The 22,937-nt window shown below is 46.1% G+C and overlaps 1 protein-coding gene across 1 annotated transcript in view; it reads right to left on the bottom strand.

Annotated features, from left to right (window-relative positions):
* The window catches only part of NOS1 (nitric oxide synthase 1), an 88,901-nt gene that overhangs the window by 31,491 nt on the left and 34,473 nt on the right, over nucleotides 1-22,937 (bottom strand). The window contains 11 exon segments of the mRNA XM_036823398.1: nucleotides 692-836; nucleotides 3,111-3,196; nucleotides 3,612-3,806; nucleotides 5,413-5,514; nucleotides 8,619-8,793; nucleotides 12,198-12,337; nucleotides 14,714-14,855; nucleotides 17,614-17,705; nucleotides 18,485-18,647; nucleotides 19,843-19,988; nucleotides 21,303-21,431. Of these exon segments, the coding sequence (XP_036679293.1) occupies nucleotides 692-836; nucleotides 3,111-3,196; nucleotides 3,612-3,806; nucleotides 5,413-5,514; nucleotides 8,619-8,793; nucleotides 12,198-12,337; nucleotides 14,714-14,855; nucleotides 17,614-17,705; nucleotides 18,485-18,647; nucleotides 19,843-19,988; nucleotides 21,303-21,431 (1,515 nt within the window).

The raw sequence follows: 22,937 nt of genomic DNA, 5'->3' as shown, positions 1-22,937 counted from the left end.
AGATCTTGATTAAGACTCCTGGGCTTCTTACAACCAAAGGATGCTGGAATCTTCTTGATCACATTTAGGCTGGGAATGACCCAGCTGGATTTGACCAATTGTCTGCTCTGCTTCCTTTCTAATCCTCCGTCCAGCAGTGTGGAGGACCTGGGCCAAACAAGTCTGAGATACCTGCCTTAGGGAAAGATTGTTTTGCCCTATATCTTAGCATTACTTGAGCAACGTTTCTCAAAGTAGGTTCTAGAGAAGCCTAGTCTCCTGAGATGCTCCTTAAAAGTAAGTGATCCATAAGCAAACATCTTTGGGAAACATTTATATTCTCTCCTCTCCTCTTTTGGGAATGATAACACGTACGTGCAGATTAAAGGCTCTGAGAATTCCTGCAGCAAAGAAACCCACTGAAATGTATTAAAGGCAGAGCTTCCCAAACTGACTCCAGAATTGTCTTTCATAAACTTTCTAATATTTTGCTCTTGGGATGGGGGTTATGATTCCTGGACTCCTGGAGGGTTCCCAGGGAGAGAACCATCAGAGTCCCCTGAAATATATGCAAATGTGCATGAGTGAGTTGATGGGCATCTTCAGATGTGCTATCACCCATTCTCAAAGGATTCTTCTTTGCTGAATTCCTTCTCTCCCCTCCCCAACTTTACCATGAAGGGTCAGAGAGCTGGCACTGCCCCCTACCAACCTTGGCGTCAAAGGCATGTTTGAAGATCTCACACAGGGTTTTGGCATAAGCCTGCGATTTGCCCGTCTCTGTGGCGTACAGGATGGTAGCCTTGACCCTCTTGGCCATGGCCTGTCCCATCAGCTTGGCTGAGAACTTGACGGCTCTGGAGGGGAGAGGATGGAGAGGAAAATGGGAAATGCAGAAAGGAGGGAGGATGCCACGCTGGGACTTTTGGGCAAGAACCATGACCCATGAAATTTAATAGGAGGGAACTTTCTCTCCTAATCTTTGATGGCTTCAGGGATACTCAAAGTGCAAGTTTAGGTGCCATATTGATCCCTTTCTTAAGTCACTCCAGACCAACTGGTCATGAGCTAACATGGTTAGTTAGTTTTATTAGTTTGTTACTTGATTAATTGATCCTGGTCTTGAGAACATTGGTTTGCCAAGCATTGCCCCAAAAGATGATCATTCATTCCTTCACTCATTTGTTCTTTCATCAAGTGTTTGTTGAGTGCCTAGCTATGTGCCAGGCATTGTTATAGGAATGGAAACACAGAGAAATGGCTGTCATGGGGCTTACGTTCGTGTGTGTGTGTGTGTGTGTGTGTGTGAGAGAGAGAGAGAGAGAGAGAGAGAGAGGGAACGAATCACTAATAAATCACCAGGTATTGGGCTAGAAGGGATTTTAGAGGTTCATAAATCCACAAAGGAAGGACCAAGTCTGATTTAAGCAGCCATGCACATCCAGGGTCTTGCAGAGGCTGATACTTAACAGGCACTAAATACATATCTATCAAAAGAAGGAATGGATTTTAAACATACTGCTACCACCAAAGCCCTGGGGAGTTTAAATGTCAAGTCGAGGCTCTTTCTAGTTAAATGGAGAATTCAGAACCAGTGTTTCTTCCTTCCCATCTATGAATGCCTGGGCTCACCTTCCGAGCAAGCATCCCTGTTCTAACTAGGAATCTCAGAGTAGACAAATTGCTAGTTACCCCCACCTGGGGATTATTGGTGGTAAATTCATCATTTTTTAGAATCAGGGAAACCACCCACGCCGCCAGAGCACTGGGAGCTAAGGGGGAGAAACAGAAGAGAATAAAAGGTGCCTGGAGGGTTCCCTTTGAATGATCGGATCGTAAAAAAGCATCTATAATTAACTCCCATTGTTTCTACCCCGAACTTAATAGTGCAATTAATTCTTTAGATTTTTCCCTCCCTTCCTCCCTCAGAGACAGTTTGAACTGAACTGAAGCCAAAGGCTGCTGTCCCTGAGAATTTGTGATGCTCTTGTTAGGGAAAGAATGGCTGCTGATGCATTCTTGCTTGGTTGCAAGATAGTTAGGTGGAAGGAGAAAGGGGAGGGAGGGAGAGAAGGGAGAGATCCTGTGGACCATATCAGTGGAGCCAGGATCTAGGTTTCAGTCCCTGCAAGACCTACCAGTCACCTGTTGAGAGCTGGACCCGAGGGGCTGAGGAAAGTGACTAAGTAGCTTGGTGCATACTAGCCCCTCTGCCAAAAAGTGAGCTCCAAATAGAGGGTCTCTGCTGAGTGGATCAGGGAGTTCTCTATCTTTAGACAGAAAGCTGGCATCCCCATTAAACCATCTCAGTCAACCCCACCCCACTGGTCAGCCGGTCTCCTGGCTGACCACGAGTTCTTCAGGACAATTACTCTTCAATAGCCTTGGTCCCTAACCCTCGTCCCTCCCTCCTTTTCTCAGTGAAGTCTTATTCATTTCATTCTTCAGCTCAATTGTCATCTCCTGAGGGAAGCCCCTTTTGACCTCCCAAACTGGCTGAAGTCTATTTTATGGCACCATGAATCGTTCCTTGATGGTAGCTGTGAGCTTCTTGAGGGCAGGACCACATTACCTGGCTCATCATGGCATCTCAGGAGCCCAGCACAGTGCCTGGCACCGAGTAGGCACTTAGTATCCATTTGTTGGCTGAATGAGTGAATGAGTGAGTGAAATGAGATTCAGCCCTGGACGAGAGGCCTCTCTAGGCGGTGCTGGGCTGCAGCCAGCTCGTCCTAGCTCCTCCCAACTCTGGCTTCAGTGACTTCCTGTTGAGAGCTTGAAACTGGCCATAGCGGGAGTATTTACACCACGGAAATTGGCAAAGGTTACAAATCTATTATCATTATCATGGCCAACTTTATTAATTGGAGAGCTGGTTTATCAACACAACACTTGTCTCCAGGACAAGAATTTAGCAAAGTGGGGGGAGGAAAGTGAAGGTTGGGAAGGAAAAGAGTCATGGTGATGTTTGCATCCCAGACTCTGAGGCAAAAGAGGCACGAGGGGGTTGGAGAAAATGGAGAAATCATGTCACACAAGAGGGCAGAGGCGCAAGCATGTTTCCAGCCTTCTTTCCTGGGGCTCTCTGAATTCGGGGGCACATCCATCCCCACCTACTTTAGGAGACTTACTCTGCCAGCTTCTTGAAGCCAATGGCTCGGCGCTTTGTGGGGGTCCCGTTGGTACCTTTCCAGACGTGGGTGTTCCAAGGGTCAGGCTGGGAAGAGAGGACTATGGTCACTGCAGTGAGGGACCCTGGCTCCTCTTGGGAGATGCTCAGGGCTCCCTGGGGGCTTGTGGCTGTCCAGCCACGTCCAACCCTTAGCCCTTGAAGGGAACGATTCTGTCAGTGGCGACCACAGGGGTCCTGGCACAGAGTGGCCGGTCCAGCCTCCCTGCACCGTCCTGCTAGACCTTCCCACTCATGCCTCAGAATCCCTCTCAAACACTCTCCCTGTGACCCCGGACTACTCATTTCATCTCCATTCGTCTTTCAGCTTGAGCTGTGCTGTTCAATATGGTGGCCACACTTGGGCATCCGAAATGCAAGTCTGAGTTGAGACGTGCTCTAATCATAACACACACACCGGATATTGAAGACTTAGCACGAAAGAGGCGGGGAGGGGCAGGACCTGGTATTCGAAGGAGGGGGTGAGTCGGTAGTTGAGCATCTCTTGGTGGAAGACGGGGGTGATGCTGCCAGACATGGGGGGCACGATCCACACCCAGTCAGCGGGGCAGCCTCCGCGGCAGCGGTATTCATTCTCCATGTGCTTAATGAAGGACTCGGTGGCGGAGTGGTGGTCAACGATGGTCACTTTGTCACGCTGTGGGAGGAGGAGAGGGGACAAGGAGTCAGGAGGAAAGAGCAGCTGGGGTTATTTCGGGACTCCCTTGCCCATAGAGCAGTGTTTCCCAAAGGCTGGTCCTGGAGATGATTCCAGGCAGGTGATTCTCTGCATTGTTCTTTCAATCCTGATTAGACGCAGGAGAAACACCTCTCTTGCCAAACTTCCTCTGTCCTTCCTCCTTCTCTCTCTCTCTTTTTTTTTAAATGAGAGAGGAAGCTCAGGCAACTAGAATCCAACAACTTTGTGTTGTTTCCCTGTGTGTATTTGTTTATATATTTATTTAAATTTACAATTCTCTTCTATTTATGGCAAATGGTACTGGCTCTCCATTTATGATGGTGACACAAAATCCTCTTAAAATAAACAATTTTAAGTAATAAGGATGAGTTTATTAAAATGAAAACAAGTCAATCACAGCAGAGCTGGGTGGACTGAATGTCCGCCGTAACCCAGCCCCAGGGCCCGTTGTAGTCGGCCGGCTTGGATTCTTACCTTGCCCAGGCAGTGTCTTCCTTTTCTGCCCACAAAACTCTGTCCCTTTCCTGCACTTTTCTTTTCCAGTCATTCATCTCACTCACATCTCTGGCTCGTCAATCTTCGTACCAGTCTACCAAAGCATCCACCTTCATTTTCAACAATTCCTAAAACTTCACTCCTCCATGGTAGAGAGGGAAGGGAGGGGGTTTCCTTCTCCCTCATCCCATCTCAACTGGTCTCTTCCCTGGGATATATATTCCCCAGTATACCCAGTCTCCCTATTCCTGACATGGGGACCTATGGTTTATATTCATGTCTATACATGATTTGATATGTTCATTCTACTGCCTGTGGATGCCTCCCATGTATGTCTATGAGGGTCTAGCTTCCCAAACCATCACCCTCAGAGGACAGAGCTGGTTTCTACTACAGAGAGTGACCTCTGTTCTGTGGGCCTCCTGGTTTGCCCAGGAGAATCCCAGCTTATGCCCTTGTACTGTTACAATTATTAGTGGTGTCCCCCATTTGCTCTCAAAAGTGTCATGGTTTAGCCGATAATTTTTAAAGCTATCGTACTGTATATAATAGCATTTACCACGGAGCCACATGCATTGGGGGACCTATGCTTCTGATCATGACGATGAGTATTTGTCTCTGTTAGGTGAAAGTCTGACTGCCTAAGAAGTGGCAAGACACAGATGATGCTTGCCATTTCTTTCTTTATTTTTTTTTTTGGCTGCGCCATGCGTCCTGCAGGATTTTAGTTTCCCTACCAGGGATGGAACCCATGCCCCCTGCGGTGGAAGTGTGGGGTCTTAACCACTGGACCACCAGGGAAGTCCCAGATGTTTGTCATTTCAATTCTAAAAAATCATAAGCAACAAGTCACAAAACCCCTATCTTTTTGCCTCTTCCTCAAATGGTCCCCACCCAAGATCCATCATGGGGAGGAAGGCATGCATGATGGGAAGTACACCTCACTGGTAGGCAGATCCCTGCAAGGACGGTTCCTGGGAGCTGGGCTCTTGACCTTCTGCCCCGAGACTCTGAAAGGTTTTAGTTCCCCTTTGAGGCTTGGCAGCCAGGAGGTGTGCCCTGGCACTACCTGGAAGCTGTACAGCACAGCAATGTTGATCTCCACCAGTGCCTGGTCCTTCCACAGGGAGGACGTCTTCCTCATGTCCAAGTTCATCTTCTTGGCTACTTCCTGAAAGGGGAAGGAAACACAGACTCATAGGTTGGGGCACCTCTGGATTTCAGACTAAAGAGGGACAGGGCTAGTGTCACCAGTGAAATTCTTAATTAATTAATCAACTCATATGTAGACTAATTCACTTACTCAAATTTTTTATTTTATTTTATTGAGGACCCACTGGTAGCATCAAGAGACTAGAGGGACTTGGCTGGACCTTTTATTATTGAGCTTACCTTCTAGTGGGGGAGAGAAATAGGTAATATTGTGATGAGTGCTAATTCCTAGGAAGAGAATAAAGTGAGGAAATGGGATAAAGAGGGATATGGGGGCAGGATGTATTGAACCAGGATAGTCAGGGAAGGACCACTGCAGAGGTGGCATACAGGTGAGTCCCAAATGATGAGAAGAAGCAAGACATTTGTAAATCTTGGGAGGGAATGTTCTATGCAGAGAGAACAGCATGCAAAGACCCTGGGGTGGGATCAGGCTTGCACTGAGGTACAGAAAGAAGGCCAGTGTATTTGGAGGGTAGGGAGCCAGGGGGAGTTGGTGAGAGAGAGATGCAGGACTGGATTATGCTAGATGTGCTAAGGAGTGAGGATTTTATTCCAAATATGATGAGGAGGGTCTTTAGGGGACTTTAAGGAGAGATGTGGGTCTGGGAGTGACATGAGCTGCTTTCTAGTAGGAAAAGCTCTCCACCCATCCTGTTCCATCTCCAGAGTGGCCACTGCCTGGAATCTAGATCATGGGTATTTTGAGTTCATGGGGACGCTTGCCTACTCCACTTGACAGATGAGGAAACTGAGGCTCAGAGAGCTGCAGAGACTTGCTCACAGGCCACAGAGCCAGTTGGCCTCGGGGCTGGAGCCCAGGGAGATGCATAACGCCCAAGACCTGGGAGCAGCTCCCCGGCCAGCCGATTCCTTTGGCAAAACTACTTGGAAAAAACAACTCCTGACATTTATGTTACAGCTCCAGCTAAAGCAGGAGCTGATGTCAGGAGCAGGGAAGACCCAATAGCAAATCCATTCATTAGAGCCTGGCTTCTCACTTCCTCTGTCAATTCTAGTCACTTGTGGGAACCTAGGTCTCATTATGGGGTTAGAATGTGACAGTTTCTCAAGTTTGGGTAAATCGCTTCCCAGCCCCAGATGTCAACATTTGTACATAATGGCAGTTAGAACTGGAAGGCGTGTCTCATTTAAGTTACCCAGTGACTACTCTTTGCAATCGAAATGTAAGCAGGGATCACGAAAGCAGACATTAATTTACTCTTTTGAGGCTGAGGTGTTAGGGTCTGTTTGGGGTCTTTCAGCGATGATACAAACACAGAGTAAGAAATTCGCTGCTTTACATAAATACATATAAAACTTGAGTTATTTTATAAAAGAAGAGAGTGTGTACAGCCAGTCATGCTGCTATTGTTACTTCTACAGCATTATTTTGGTTAAAAGAATAGAAATTAGTTGCAAGAAAATGCAAAAAAAAATATATATATGACTTTAAAAATTCCCAAATATTACTTGAGCCACATTTCTGGAAATTGCCTGGAAGTGTTTTTTCCTTTCCTGCCAGGAGTTTGTATAAATCAGTGGCTTCCCAGTAGAATCTTCTGGGGAGCTTTGAAAAACACCGGTGCCCGGGCTCCACCCTGGAGCACTTTTATCCAAATTCTGGGGAGTGGGACCCCAGCATAATAAAACTCCCTAGGTAATTCCAGTGTGTGGCGAGGCTGAGGCCCCCTGGTTCTGTTTTCCAGGCCAGCGCCCGTGGAATGTTTTTAAATTGACATATAACATTATGTGTATTTCAGGTATGAGAGATATTGGTTTGATACATTTATATATTGCAATATGATTACCGCTGTAGGGTTAGTTAACACCTTTATCCAATCACATAATTACCATTTCTTTTTTGTGGTGAGAACAATTAAGATCTAGTCTCTTAGCAACTCTGAAATTTACAACAGTATCATTGTTGAACATAATCACTATGCTGTGCATTAAATCTCCAGGAATTATTTATCTGCTAGTTGCAGGTTTGTACACTTCCACAACATCTTCCCCAGTTCTCCTGCCCCGTCTCCCCAGACCCTGGTAATCACCACTCTACTCTCTGTTTTGGGGAGTTTGGCTTTTTTAGATTCCACATATATGTGAGATCACGTAGTATTTGTCTTTCTCTGCCTGATTTATCTCACTTAGCATAATGCCCTTAAGGCCCACCCAGGTGAACATCCATGGATTTTAAACCTAACGTTTGTTTCCGAGTTCGAATTTTGCCCTGTGCTTTATTTACTGTGTGACGTAGGCTCAGCACTTAACTTCTCTGTTTCTCAGTGTCCTCTTTTGAAACAAGGCCAATCACAGCAGACTGTGGTTACAAACAACATTTGCTGACAAAACCACAGCAATCCTGACGCTTTCACCAAAGTGGAGCTCCAGGGAGCAGTCCGCCCCAGCACTCTTTAGTAGATCAGGATGACTCAGCCCTGGAGAGAATCAGAACCTCCACCCAGAAATGTACGTGGTGGGGAATCACTGCCAAGCCTTGTTTTTTAAGAAAAGAGACCAAAAATGTCCCATGTTCATGGGTCGTTCTCAAAACCTTCTAACAAGGTTTGACACTGACAGGCAGTGTAGTAGAATGCTTATGAACTCAGATTGTAAAGCCAGACTGCCGGGGGAGGGGGAAGAAAAAAAAGCCAGACTGGGTTCATGTCCCAGCTCTGCCACTCCCTAGCTGTATGATCATGAGCTCGTTGTCATTTTAACCCTCCCAAAGGCCTCAGTTTCCTCATCTGTGAAAGGGGAATTATCACACCTGGAGGTTGTGGTAAGGATTAAATGAGCACCTAATACATGCAAAGTGCTTGCAGTGGTGTCACATAGCACATAGTACACGTACTCTTCTTCTCTTTTTTTTTTTGTAGTACACGTACTCTTAATGCCACGGAAGCCTTCAGAAAGGCCAGGGGGCATCCCCAGAATTGCAGATTCTGTTTTAACCTCTTCCAGTTTCCAAGCCCCAAAGCTCAGCTGTGGGAAAGGACAGCTGAGCCCATCCCCTTTGCCTTCTGCTTCTGCATCATGATGACCAAGAAGGGACTTCACCTCCAGGATGTTGTATCGGGAGCTGTCACAGTAGTCGCGGACGCCAATCTCTGTGCCCATGTACCAGCCGCTGAAGGGACAGGCACTGAACTCGAGGCCGCCGATCTCCAGGAGCATGTTTGACACAGCGGGGAGGCCGTACCACTTCAGCCCAAGGTCCTTGAACCACTCAAACCTGTGGAGAGCAGCACAGCCCAGCTCACCATGGGGCAGGAGCCTCATGGGAAGACACGCAGGTGGGATATCCTTAGTCTGGGGATGCTGAAATGCCAGTGACTGACTGGGACTTACTATGCCAGAACCTAATTCCTGGGCTCATGTCAGACCTGTGGGATCACAGCTTCCACAGCTGGGGCCTGAGAATATGCACTTTAACATGTTTCCCAGGTGATTTGGATGGACATCCAGGCCTGGAAACCATTGCCTTGGGCTGCTGTTTATCTCCTAAACCCACCCTGAAGGTGAATCCAGGAGAAAGTGAGCATTGCTGAGTTCCTTCTGACCTCAGGACCTTTGCACGGCAGTTCCTTCCTTCTCTTTTCCTTCTGTGCCTGTTCAGCTCTTACCCACCTTTCATTCTCAGCTAAAATGCTACTGACTCTGGGAAGCCTTCCCTTATGCCTGATCTGGATTGGGTCAGGAAGCTTTATGCCTCTAGGTACCATAAAATTTATTTTGCAGCACGTTATTGGAATTAAGTGGTTATTTGGGTCACTGATCTTCTCCTTGAGACTGACAGCACCATGGAGACGGGGACCAAGTCATCTACAAAACCCAGCACAATGCCTGGCCCAGACTGGGAATAATAAACAGTATCGAATGAGTGAAGGAATGAATGAATGAAGGCCAAGTTTCACCAGGGAGATTGGGTAAGTTCCCAGATATTGGGCAGTGTCAGGAGCCTCAGGACACTTGCTCCCTCTCCAGGGCCTGGACTAGGGTGAGGCAAGTAAGGCACTAGCCTTGGGTGCAAAATTTAAGGGGGCACCAACAAACCCAGGGATCAAGATCAATACTATTAATTTATTTACACAATATTCTAAATTAATTCAATGTTTTTTTAAAAAATCAAAATTAATGCAAAAAAAAAAATCCATGACAAACAAGATACCAAAACTTTAAATAAAGACAGGCTCCCACCTTGCCCTAACTCGCCTCACTTGCTTCCCCCTAATTTCAGCCCTGACCTGGTCTGTGTTTAAAGTTTTGATATATTTAAAAAGTTAATTTTTATTTTAAAAAATATTACATTAAAATACTATTTATCTTGATGATTGATTTTTTTTTTTTTTTGGTGCTTCCTCCATCATTTTTGCCCCTGAGGCCAGGGTCTTACTGTGGAGTTTCTTTACTCTCGAGAAGTGTAAATTCTATTTGTGCTGCTGGCCACAGCCCTCACAGCCCCATCCTGGCCCCAAATTGATTTTTTTTTTTTTTTTAACATCTTTATTGGAGTATAATTGCTTTACAATGGTGTGTTAGTTTCTGCTTTATAACAAAGTGAATCAGTTATACATATACATATGTTCCCATATCTCTTCCCTCTTGCATCTCCCTCCCTCCCACCCTCCCTATCCCACCCCTCTAGGTGGACACAAAGCACCGAGCTGATCTCCCTGTGCTATGCGGCTGCTTCCCACTAGCTATCTATTTTACGTTTGGTAGTGTATATATGTCCATGCCACTCTCTCACTTTGTCACAGCTTACCCTTCCCCCTCCCCATATCCTCAAGTCCATTCTCTAGTAGGTCTGTGTCTTTATTCCTGTCTTACCACTAGGTTCTTCATGACTTTTTTTTTTCCCTTAGATTCCATATATATGTGTTAGCATACTGTATTTGTTTTTCTCTTTCTGACTTACTTCACTCTGTATGACAGACTCTAGGTCCATCCACCTCACTACAAATAACTCCATTTCGTTTCTTTTTATGGCTGAGTAATATTCCATTGTATATATGTGCCACATCTTCTTTATCCATTCATCCGATGATGGACACTTAGGTTGCTTCCATGTCCTGGCTATTGTAAATAGAGCTGCAATGAACATTTTGGTACATGACTCTTTTTGAATTACGGTTTTCTCAGGGTATATGCCCAGTAGTGGGATTGCTGGGTTGTATGGTAATTCTATTTTTAGTTTTTTAAGGAACCTCCATACTGTTCTCCATAGTGGCTGTATCAATTTACATTCCCACCAACAGTGCAACTGGACAGGTATATGTAAAAGTATGAAATTAGAACACTCTCTAACACCATACACAAAAATAAACTCAAAATGGATTAAAGACCTAAATGTAAGGCCAGACACTATCAAACTCTTAGAGGAAAACATAGGCAGAACACTCTATGACATAAATCACAGCAAGATCCTTTCTGACCCACCTCCTAGAGAAATGGAAATAAAAACAAAAATAAACAAATGGGACCTAATGAAACTTAAAAGCTTTTGCACAGCAAAGGAAACCATAAACAAGACCAAAAGACAACTCTCAGAATGGGAGAAAATATTTGCAAATGAAGCAACTGACAAAGGATTAATCTCCAAAATTTACAAGCAGCTCATGCAGCTCAATAACAAAAAACCAAACAACCCAATCCAAAAATGGGCAGAAGACCTAAATAGACATTTCTCCAAAGAAGATATACAGATGGCCAACAGACACACGAAAGAATGCTCAACATCATTAATCATTAGAGAAATGCAAATCAAAACTACAATGAGATATCATCTCACACTGGTCAGAATGGCCATCACCAAAAAATCTAGAAACAATAAATGCTGGAGAGGGTGTGGAGAAAAGGGAACCCAAATTGATTTTGACCTTGAGCTGCATCAGGTCACATAGAGTGTTAAATGGCTCCCTCTATTTAAAATTTGTGCCCACAACGACACAGGAGGTGTTTCTGCTCTTTCAGCCCTTAGGGTTGGAAAAAGGGCAGGTCCAGGTTGATGGCTTAGGAGTGGGGTAAGGAGGGAGATTTTTTTTTTTTTTTAATTGAAGTATAGTTGATGTACAATATTATATAAGTTACAGGTGTACCATATAGTGATTCACAATTTTTAAAGGTTATACTCCATTTATAGTTATTATAAAATACTGGCTATCTTCCCTATGTTTTACTGTATCTCCTTGAGGTTTATTTGTTTTATACATAATAGTTTGTACCTCTTAATCCCCTACCCCTATATTGCCCCTCTCCCCTTCCCTCTCCCCACCGGAACCACTAGTTTATTCTCTATATCTGTGAGTCTGCTTCTTTTTTGTTATATTCACTAGTTTGTTGTATTTTTTAGAGTCTACGTATAAGTGATATCATACAGTATTTGTCTTTCTCTATCTGACTTATAAGGAGGGAGATTTTGATTCAGAAAAGATGGTGGTCCCTAGGCTGGTGAAGGAGGAATTATTGATGTTGAGGGAGCCCACCTTGCCCTGGCCCCCTGGTGAGGGTAAAACCAAGACCCCCTTTCAGCCTCTGTCTGGGCTGGAGAGAGAGCCGGGGGGGTGCAGGGTTGGGTAGAGAGGGGCACTGGGTAAATCCACCCACCCTCATCCACCCCATGCCAGTCCCTCTTACTTGGGGTGCCTGATGGGCACTTCCAGCACCAGCTCTGGAGGAATCTGGAAGAGCTCAGGGTCATTGCCGTTGGCCTGGAGCAGGAGTGGCAGGACATCGAAGCGGCTTCTTGGGGGTTTCCAGCCCTGCTGGATGCAGATCTGCAACCAGACCCGCCAGGTCAGGCCGCCATGCCCCAGACCCGCCAGACACAACAGCCATGGGGGGAGGGGCAGAGGTCCCAGTGCAAGCCCGCCAGCAGCCCCCCTGGAGGCTCTGGGTCACGGCCACCTTCTTTATGAAGTTCTCCCTGACATCATCACGTAACTAGTATAACTTTCTGTGGTCCCACGGGACAGAAAGCAAACGTGTCCTCCAGCCCCTCACTTGGTTATGTTTTCCAGGTCTTCCCTGCCAACTGGGAACTCCCGGAGCAAGGGCTGAACTGACTCTTGCATCTGTGGTGCCCTCGCACAAGGCTGGGCACGCCTACGCACTTGCTCCGGAAGTGTTTGCATCCGGTGCCTAAGACATGAAGAAAATGTACCAGATTTGATGAGGGCAGATCTCTCAGAATGACCACATAAAATGCATCTGTTAGAGCAGCTATCCTATCGAAATATAAAGCGAGCCACATAGTAATTTAAAATTTTCTAGCAGCCACATTTTAAAAATTAAAATAAAAACAAAAACCGAGAGCAAAACCAGGTGAAAATAATTTAAATAATATATCATTTAAAAAAGTTTTAATTTCAATAATATTTAATTAAATTAAATAATTATGAATTATAGCATATTAATTATAGTAATAGTAATTAATTATAGTAACAGTAATTTATTAATACTGTACTAAAAGCATTACTATATCAAATATTAATATCATTATGTATTAATATATATTACATATGGCATATATATAATATATATGGTGTATATATTAATATATTAATAGTAATACTATTAATATATTAATAGTATATTTGACATTAAAATTAAATATGCAATTCATTTATTAATCCAATAAAATATAAAAATTTATAATATATAACATAATTAAACACCAACTGATTAATAATAAATTATTAATATTAATATATTTAAAGATGTTTAAAATAAGATTAACTATATTTATTAATACAATAAGTGTATTAATTTATTAATAAATAGAAATAGATTAGCCCGATATTATCCACAATATTATTTTTCAATAGGTAATCAAGATACAAATTACTAATGAGATCTTTTCCACTCTTTTTTTGTTCTCTGTCTCTGAGACCGTGCTATTTACACTTAGGGCGTGTCTCAGTTTGGACTCGCCACATTTCAAGTGGTCACTCGCTACATGCAGCCAGTGGCGGCCGTACTGGGTGAGGGGGTTTTGAAAGTTACAGTTCTGTGGTTACGTTTGGGGTGACTCTTTCTGCTGGGTTAGTAGACAGAGGAAGCACAGCAGCGTGGGTTTAGGAGAACATGTTGTGTCAGCGAGGTTTCTGGAGACAGAAGGAGACGGAGAGGCCATGGCGTTTCTGTTCCGGCGGCCACACGGACAAGGTCAGCCAAGTACACAGTTAGAGGTCAGCCAAGTGGAGCAGAGAGTCTGGCTGAGGCTAAAAGACACAGGTCTGACTCCTGGTCGCCCTGGTTATAGCCCCCTCCCCAGGATAATAATATTTTAATAAGAAAAGCCACTTGCAAATGAAGTCAGCAGCGATGAGGGTGTGGGGTAGCCCTTGGCCTAAGCAGCTCCCTCGTGGGGTGGAGTTTGAGGGGGGTTTGAGGAAAGAACAAAGATAAAGCAGAATGGCTGCTGAGTGGGTGACAAATAAAAGGGGTACCAGCTCTGTGTGCGTGAGATATTCCAGGCATGGGCTCTGCCTATTATGTCTCCTGTGGGCATAGCTGGTGGAAGCTTCCAGGCCTTACCTGTGCTGTCTGTCCACATCACCACCTGGAAGGAGCCCTGGATGGGGAGAAGGTGGTATCTGTGTTCCTAGTGGCTTTTATGAACTGACTTGGGCTGCCAGCAACTGTGGCGGTACTGGAGAGTCCAGTCTGTCCAGAGAGGGGTTGGGTGGGTAGAAATGTTGTACAAGGAAATGAATGAATGAATGAAGGGTATGAGTCTGACATATTACCCAACTCAGAAAAGATGAGGCCAGACATGGCCTCCACATGTCAGTTCCTCTCCTCCCAGGGGAAGGCAGGAGATTGGAACTGTACTTCTAGCTTTTCCTCTGTTCCTTTAGTAGCCTTGGATAATGTGTTTGGCCTTGGTGAGACTCAGTCTACTCATCTGTGAAATGGGGCAATAGTTCCCATCATGAGGGTCGGGCAAGGTAATGGCATGAAAATGACCAAATGACCAGCTGTAGCAGAACCAGCAGGACTAGAGGCAAACAGAGCAGGAGCTCTGGAGATGAGTAAGCTGTACCTCACCGACCACTCTCCCTACGAAAATATTAAACTAAGAGAAGTCTGTGGATAAAGACAGTTTGGGGGGATGAGAGACCAGCTGGGGGAGGAGTGGGGGCACGCACCTCTGTGAACTCCACGCTGGCTGGATCCCCCAGGATGGAACCGTCAGGCTGCTTGTAGCCAGCATAGCGGATGAGCTGGGAGTTCCAGACTCGAAAGTCATGCTTGCCGTCGGTCCTCTGGGGAAATATGGTGATGGCAGATCTGTGGCGGAGAGAGGGGGACGTTTGGCACCAGGGCTGGGCTTGCACTTTGGGGACATACTGGAAAAAGTGTCGTCCAGGCCAATGAGTGCATAAGGCTCAGGGCCCACGGAGCAGCTGTTGGAAGGGGAGGGACCTTGCTCTGTCTCTCCACTGGACCGCTGGGTGAGGAAGGGTGGAGAATAGGAGGCCTGGTGCCAGCTCACTGAAGGAAAGAGAATGCTTCTCTAACTGGAGACTTTCAAACAATCTTGACTTGGGCCAGTTTTCCAGAAAGTTCTTTTGCAGCAGGTAATCCTCAGGGGAAAAAACATCAGATCCTGTTTTCCTTTTAAGAGCTCACCAGTGATTCCCAGTTTCAGTCTTTCTTTTACCACCATCATTATTTATTGTCCCATTTGCTCACCCCCTGTACCACAGCAAAGTCTACAGACTTGGGATTAATAAGAGATCAACTTCCATTTGTACTCATATTTATTTACTTTGAAAGAAAACTGAAGATCGCCCCTGGCCTTGCCCACCTAAACAGGCAGCTGTGAGACCGTGTACTGTTATTAAATTGTAGAAACATGTGGTTGCCTACGGAAGGCACCTCACCGGAGCCCTGCTCTTGTTTTGTTAAAAGGGAAATTGGCGTTTTGGAGAGGTGTTATAATGATGCCTTATCCTCTTTGGTACCATCAGAAGGATTGAAACAAATGGAAAGGAGAGTAATTTTTTCACGAAGTGGTTTGATATTATCTCCGGCCAGGAGCTCCTGTTACCTGGACTCATCAGTTCCATCCACGGACCAAATCCTAGGCTATGGAAACCACATCCTGGCTTGTGTCAACATGGGGATGACATCATAGGTCCAACCCAATGCTCACATCTGCTCCCATTCACATCCTGCCCCTGGAACCCTGCCCTACTGCTCCCTTGGTTGGAGTCTGTTTCTGCTGTCATGTACCCAATTTCAAGGCCCGATTCAAATTTGCTTTCTCCACACAGCGTCCCTTGTCTTATCTAGTTCCCAGGGCCTCCTTTTGAGCACATTTACGTCATACTGTCTGCACAAGGCAATACTGCATTTAATACTGCAGGGAGTGGTGTGTCACACCTCGGGGTGAGTCTAGAACCCAGGCTGAAGGCGGAAGTCATATAGAGCCAAAGATGCTCTTAAAAATCTCTTAGCAAAGGTGCCATATTGGAGATGAACACAGACTGAGTAAAATTGTGAGCATTTCCCTCCAGCATTAAACCACATGGCTGTTTCTTTGGTTGAGCGGCAGATAAAGCCTGTTTGTGTTTGTTTATATATATTTAAAAAGTGTGTTTAGAAACTCCAGAATCTCACACGGTGGGGTGGGATACTTACTCTGTGTGTGGGAATGAGCCAGTGGAGGACACGGAACAGGTTTACACCTCCCGTCTCCCAAGTCTCCTAAGCACAATGTCGCAAAATGGCAAGTCTAATGAATGCCCTGTACTGTTTGAATTACATCTCTCTCCCTCCCTTCGTCTCCCTGGTCCACCTTCCTCTTTTATGCTTAGATAGTTTCTATACATGGTATACATTCTCTTATGGCCTCTCATCATGTCCAGATGTGTAGTTTCAAACTTGTACAAAAAAAAAAAATTACCCAAATATTTCATCAATAGATTATCTCCTTTAGACCCGCCCCCCCCAATACAGAATTGAAAAAAGCAAAGGTGCACTGCTTACCCTGTGGAGATCCCGCCCCCCATATTACCCCATCACAGCACCGTTTGAAAGCTACCAAAATAACCCATAAACTCCTTGAGGCCAAGACCTTGACTGGGCCCTCCTTTAATGTTAGGATACGCAGGAGGGCTCTTGATTGTTTTCTGAGGGGTGAGGTCTTTTAGGAAAAAGATCTGAATACGAATTTCCCAAGCAGGCCCTGGGCTTAAATTACAGGGTCTTTTCCTATTGGTGGGCTCAGCTGGCAAACACCATTTTCTTCTCAAGGAAGAGACTTGTCCAAGAAAGCCCATGCTTAATGCCAATAGGCCACTTTGGGGATGAGCTCAGTGTAGCCTGAGGGCTTGTGGGAATATCCCTGCAGTGGTCCTGCATGGCCCCAAGATGGGGCTGGTCCTCAGCTGCTGGGAACAGATGCAGGGGCAGGACTGAGGGAGCAGGATTAACAACTGTCACCGCCTGTCTGCGGGGCCCCAGCTGTTCCCTTCTAGCTGCTCCTCCCCCAGCTGAGACTTGGCAACGTGGAAGCCACCAGCTCACATTGGCGCCTTCCTGCCTTGGCCTGTACCCTGTGGCTTTGTTCTTCGCGGGGGGGCAAGAGGAGTCCCAGGTGTGGCTCAGCTTGGTGGAACCAGAAACGGTGGTCCCCACAGCAGCGGGAAGAGAAATTGCCTTTTAAACCCAGGGAGCCTCAGAGGTGGCTCCAGGCAACAGAGCAGGAGGTGGTAAAAGCAGGTCACCACCGGCAATGGGATTTTCCTATTCCTGGGAATCTGAAACATCCCTTCCTGTTTCCGCCGTGGGTGATATTGAACTGTGGGACAAACGTGATTTTGGTTGCTGTAGTCTTGCAAACCACACGGCAGTCTGTTTCTCCCGGGAGAGAAGGCACATGGTGGTTAGAACGAGGATGCCAGGCTACCTTTCTCGGCTTGACACCTGTCCCCGGGAAAAGAGGGGGAGCGTTTCCTTCACAGGGGAGTGAACGCCAGACCCAAGGGTCAACGATGGGGGGGGGACATCAGACTCCGCTCCCCTAAGCGGGTCAGCTCACCTGAGGTTCCCTTTGTTGGTGGCATACTTGATATGGTTACAGATGTAGTTGAACATCCCGTGAGCCGTGGTACAGTCACGGGCATCGAACACCTGCAAGGGGTATATCGTGGGAATGATCACCTCCTCCTTCCCCATTCATCACCCCCAGGGCAGCCCTCCCAGTGGAGGAGCGCCCAGAGCCCCCCTCCCCGGCTGCTGCCCCCCCCTGGAGTAGTGAGCATCTCATTACTGAGCCCCGGGCTGGGTTTTATCTTTTTTTCTACCCTAATAACTATGGCCAATCGAACCAGGAAAAATCCCCTAAAAGTAGGCATGGAGTGTACGTGAATGTAGGAAAGGGATGTGAGCAGAGGAGAGACTTTACATGGGCTGCCTGTATCTCCTCTGAGGCTCCTGGGGATTAGGGGCTTAAAAATAAAACAACAATAAAAAAATCAGACACCCCGCCGCACCCCCACCCGAGATTGATAACTAATCTACTTCCAAAACGAAACTATTCCCTAGAGGAAAAAAAAGTCACACCAGGGGACACAGAATCTAATGCTTTTAGGGAGTAGGCAGATAATGTAAATAAGGAAAGAGAGGAGGTATAAGACAAAAGGGGCAAGTGGGGTCTGTAGTAAACTGGAGAGTATAAGCCCTACCTAGAGACATCCAATTCAATTTTTAAAAAAGATTGTTTGGGCTAAATAAGATATAAGCCAGATTCAGTCATGATCTGAGAATGTGGGACCCCATGATCACCATCTGAGAGCTCACCGTAGCCACCAAGTGCCCCTGCTAGGAGCTGACCCTTTGTAAAGCTCATTCCTCCCCCCGCCCCAACCCCACCAAAGGGCTCTTCATAGTATCTGAGCCTGACTGCCCACCTGCAGCTTGGACCACTGGATCCGGCCGACGCAGCGGGAGGCATTCCTCCAGGCGTGCTTGGCCCCATAGATGAGCTCTGTGTCCTTGAGCTGGTAGGTGCCGGTGCTTTCAATCTCTCTGTTCACCTCTTCCAGCCTCTCCATATGGGCTTTGGAGCCGAATCTGAGGGAAGAGAGAAGAGACATGGGGGCATCACCCTCTCTACTAAATTAGAGGTCGGTGGAAGGAGTGAGCTATTACAGGAGGCCAGAAGCCACAGAGTCTGGATTGATATCTGGACACAAGAGTTTGAGCGTAAAGCAGAGACTGGCAACCTCAAATGCCTGCAAAGGCCCGGCAGTGTGCATACGACTGAACTGGCTGGCTGGGGACTGCAGCCAACAGGTGAGCCGACACCTGGTCCAAAGGGGGCAGCCCCAACTCTGCTCTAGCCTGCTGTTGTCTGATAGGAATGGGGGGTCTGGTACTGCCAGATCTTCTTTCAAGAGAAACTGGAAATCTGATTTTTAAAGGGAACTCTTCTAATTTTTAAATGGTGGCAATAAACTGAATTTTAGAAAGTTAAAAAATTCTTATGAAAAGGTTCAGGCTTACAAAAAGGTATAGAGAATAATGTAATGAATACCCATGTCCCAAGCCTAAGAAATGATAAATTAATAAGAAAATATATTATAGTTCCTTGGGAACTACTCTGCACTGTAGCCCACTTTCTTTCCAGGAGTGATTGCCGTTTTGAATGTGGCATCTAGCATTCTCATGCTTTTGTTTATATTTTTGCCACTTGTGTATCTATCCCCTAAAGCACGTATAGTATTTTTCTGCATGTTTAAAAAGTTGATGTAAATGGGGCTGTCCTGAATGTATCCTTCTACAACCTGTCCTTTTCTTCCTTTGCTCAAAGTTATTTAGGAGCTTCATTTCCATGAACATGCAGTTTTAACCTGTTCATGTTCACAGCTGTATAGTATTCCATTACAGAAAATGCCACAGTTTACTTACACATTCTCCTATCAATGGAGTTGAGATTGTTTCCAGTTGGCTCTTAATTTTTTTCCTATTCTAACAACGTTTCAGTGAACATTCTTATGCAGGCCTTCTTGTGAACAAGTGTGAGAGTTTCTTTAGGGAATATACCCAGGCATGGAATTGCTTGAAAAGTTTCAAATTTAAGCAACACTTTGCAGGCTAAACAAAAACACTTCTAGGGGCCAGATCTGGCCCTTGGGCCACCAGTTTTTGACCTCTGTGCATGGCAGGCAGAGGCCTTATGCTCAGGTCTTGGTTCAACTGTCTGCACAGTTGGACCTGAAGTCTTTGTACCCAGTACCCGGTCTTCCCAGTGTAGACATGAACTTGCCTTTTAATTGATGAGTAGTACTGATCAATAAACTCTTTGGCAAGAGGGAAGAGATGCTCTTTTGTGCGGACGTCTTCAGGCCTTCGTATTTGCTGAGAAGGAAGCATGATGGACCCCATACAGACGTGCTCGGTGCATCCCGTTCCCTGGAAGGAAAAGAGATTTGGGCTATTACTTCGTTTCACCCAATTGTAGCACGTGTAGGGTTGTGGACCTGGATCTGACATTCATGGTGGAGTTTCCCTGGCTTTAATTCCCAAAGCGGATTTCTCACATACCAGCTTCTAATCACTGTTGGACCTGGTTATCAGCCCAGGTAAGGAAAGGATAAGCAGTATTTTAAGGTTCTGAATGTGTTTGCTCTACTTAACTGGGCGGGGAGAGGGGCTTTGTGACTGCCATTCCCTGGGAAGCAGAACCATTGGTGCTGAATCCCCAAATATTTTTTTGATCCCATGTTGATCAAGAAGGAGCTAGTAGAGTGATTATAGTAACTTGTTAGAATGTGTCTGTGGGATGTTGATTGCAGAACATAGCCCTAATTCTTCCCCTCCCTGTATTCACACCCTTTGCTCTGTGACTTTACAGCAATTCTCATCAAGAGGTAAAGCCTCTTCCCTCTCCTTTTGAATCTGGGCTGGTTTGGGCCAATAGAATATGGCAGAAGTGACACTGTGCCCATCCTGAGTCTAGATCTCAAGAGATCTCACACGTTTCTGCTCATTCTCTCAGGACACTGCAACCAGCATGTGAAGGAGACCAAGCTAGCTTGCTGGAGGATGAGAGGCCGCATGGAGCAGAGCTGAGTTATCCCAGCCAGGGCCATCCTAGACCAGCCTGCCAAGAGCTGACCCCTCAGATGATCGCAGAAGCATGAGATCAGCAGAACCACGCAGCCAATCTGCAGGCTTTTGGAAAATAATAAGTGGTGGTTGTTTTAGGTCACTAATTTTGGGGGAAGTTTGTTACACTCCAATAGCTAACTGATACAACATTCCTCCAAGAGGTCCATTTTTCAGAACAATGTAAAACAATAGATTGGTTGATTGACTTAAAAATAGATAAAATTTAGAGGACAGACTGAAAACCAAGAAGGGTTTGTCCAAAACTCCATCAGTGGTCGGATTGTGTGAGAGAAAAAGAATGTACTTAGAACCAGCAACTCCCCTTTTGAGTACAAGGGACACAAATAAAAAGTATTTGCACAAGTAAGTATCCACCAGTGGTTCTCAAATGGGGGTGAATTTCCCACCCAGGGGACATCTGGTAATGTCTGAAGACATATTTGGTTGTCACAACTTGGTGGGGGTGGGTACTGGCATCTGGTTGGCACAGGTCAGGGGTGATGCTCAACATCCTATAATGCACAGGTTGGTCCCCACGATAAGAATTACCCAGTCCCATGTGTGGATATTGCTGGGGTTGAGAAACCCTGGTCTCCCCCTTGCTGGGGTACTCACCAACGTGCTCTTAAGGTGGAGGGTGTCAGACAGAACCACATCGGTCTCCCAGTTCTTGACCTTGAGGAAGCGAGGGCACTTGGAGGGGCTGCCATTCTTTATGGGAGACTGTTTTCCCGAGGCAGGGGGCTGGAGGAGAGAATAAAGATGAGATATTATGTATTTGAGGGCACTGGAAGATTGTTTCCACCGGGATTGGGAGAGGTGATGCTCTTTCTGGAATCTGTCGCCAGTCACCAACTGTCTGTGACTCTCTGGGATGGACACATACAAGGTAGCTGGGAACCTGGCCCCTCTTCCAAGGAGGCACCGTGGAGGAATGTTTCAGGTTCTGTTCTGGGGAGAGGGGTCAGGAACACAAAGGTGGTCTCTCTGGCGTCTAGCACAGGGTCTGGCACATAGCAGGGACTTAATGAAAGTTTGTGGAATGAATAAGTGACTGAAAGAGCATTGTCAGTCTCTTCAAATGATAACAGCCCTCAGGGCGGAGGAATCAAACCTGAGGCTGGGTCAAGTGACTTGGATTTCTGGGCCTTCCTGCCATAGACCGAACTCACCATTTCGGGCAAGTACTGGGAAAACAAAAAGTTTATGTGAGAAAGGTTTAAAGCATAGAATACTTTCTCCCGCTTTCAGGTTTCTGCTTTTCAAAAAGGCCAAACGTGTCCCTGCCTCAGGCCTTTGCATTTACTGTTCTCTCCATCTTGAATGTCTTCAGTGCTCCATTTATCTTCACCTCTGTGAGCAAACTGTCCAGTAGGTGAGCGGGGATAAGCCTGGGCTGACAAATGTTGGCCCATCAATTTTGAACTTCATCAGTAAGGATCACATGCTGTCTTGGGTGTTTCTGAGTGGTCGTCTACCTGCCTGGGCAGAGGTGTGCTCGTGCATCAGACCATCAGCAACTCTAAGGGACAGGCAGCAGGCACCCCCTGATGCAACAGCCGAGCAAGGGAGGGGAGAAGATGAGACAATGTTGCATCACTCAGGCCAAAGAGTAGAGCAGTGGGCAGTGACCTTGAGGCAGGGCACTCACACATTCAAATTGTATTTATTGAGCACCTACTATGTGCTAGACACTGTTAGGCATTGGGGACACTGAGGTGAACAAGGCAGTCCAGATCCTTGTCCTTCTGGAGCACCGTTTTGGGAGAAGCAGAGATAAATAATAAGTAAACTAATACGTGGATGATATAATTTCAGGTGGTGATAAGAATATAATATAGAGGGAGGTAATGGTGACAAAGTGGAGGGGAAAGAGGCAAGTGCAAAGACCCTGAGGTAAGGATGAGCTTGCTCAGTTCAAAGGACCAGCAAGGAGGCCAGTGTGGCTGGAGTGGATGAGTGAGGATGAGTACAAGGAGATGAAGTCAGAAAGGAGGCAGGGTCCACATCTCATCAGCTTGGACGTGCTCAGGCTGGCAGGGAGCTGTGAATTAGGATTAAATCAGGTTAAGCCTAGGACAGAAATCACAGGGAACTCTGAAGGACAACTACTGAAAACCAGCATTCAATGAGCACTTGCTATGTTCCAAGCAACATCATCCCCATTTTACAGATGAGGAAACTGAGGCACAGACAGGTTAACTAAGTTGCCTAAGACCACAGAGCTAGTAAGCTGGAGCCAGGAGTCAA

This window comes from Balaenoptera musculus, chromosome 14 (genome assembly GCF_009873245.2).
Source record: "Balaenoptera musculus isolate JJ_BM4_2016_0621 chromosome 14, mBalMus1.pri.v3, whole genome shotgun sequence".
Lineage (NCBI taxonomy): Eukaryota > Metazoa > Chordata > Mammalia > Artiodactyla > Balaenopteridae > Balaenoptera > Balaenoptera musculus.
This window is presented reverse-complemented; position numbering and strand designations above follow the sequence as displayed.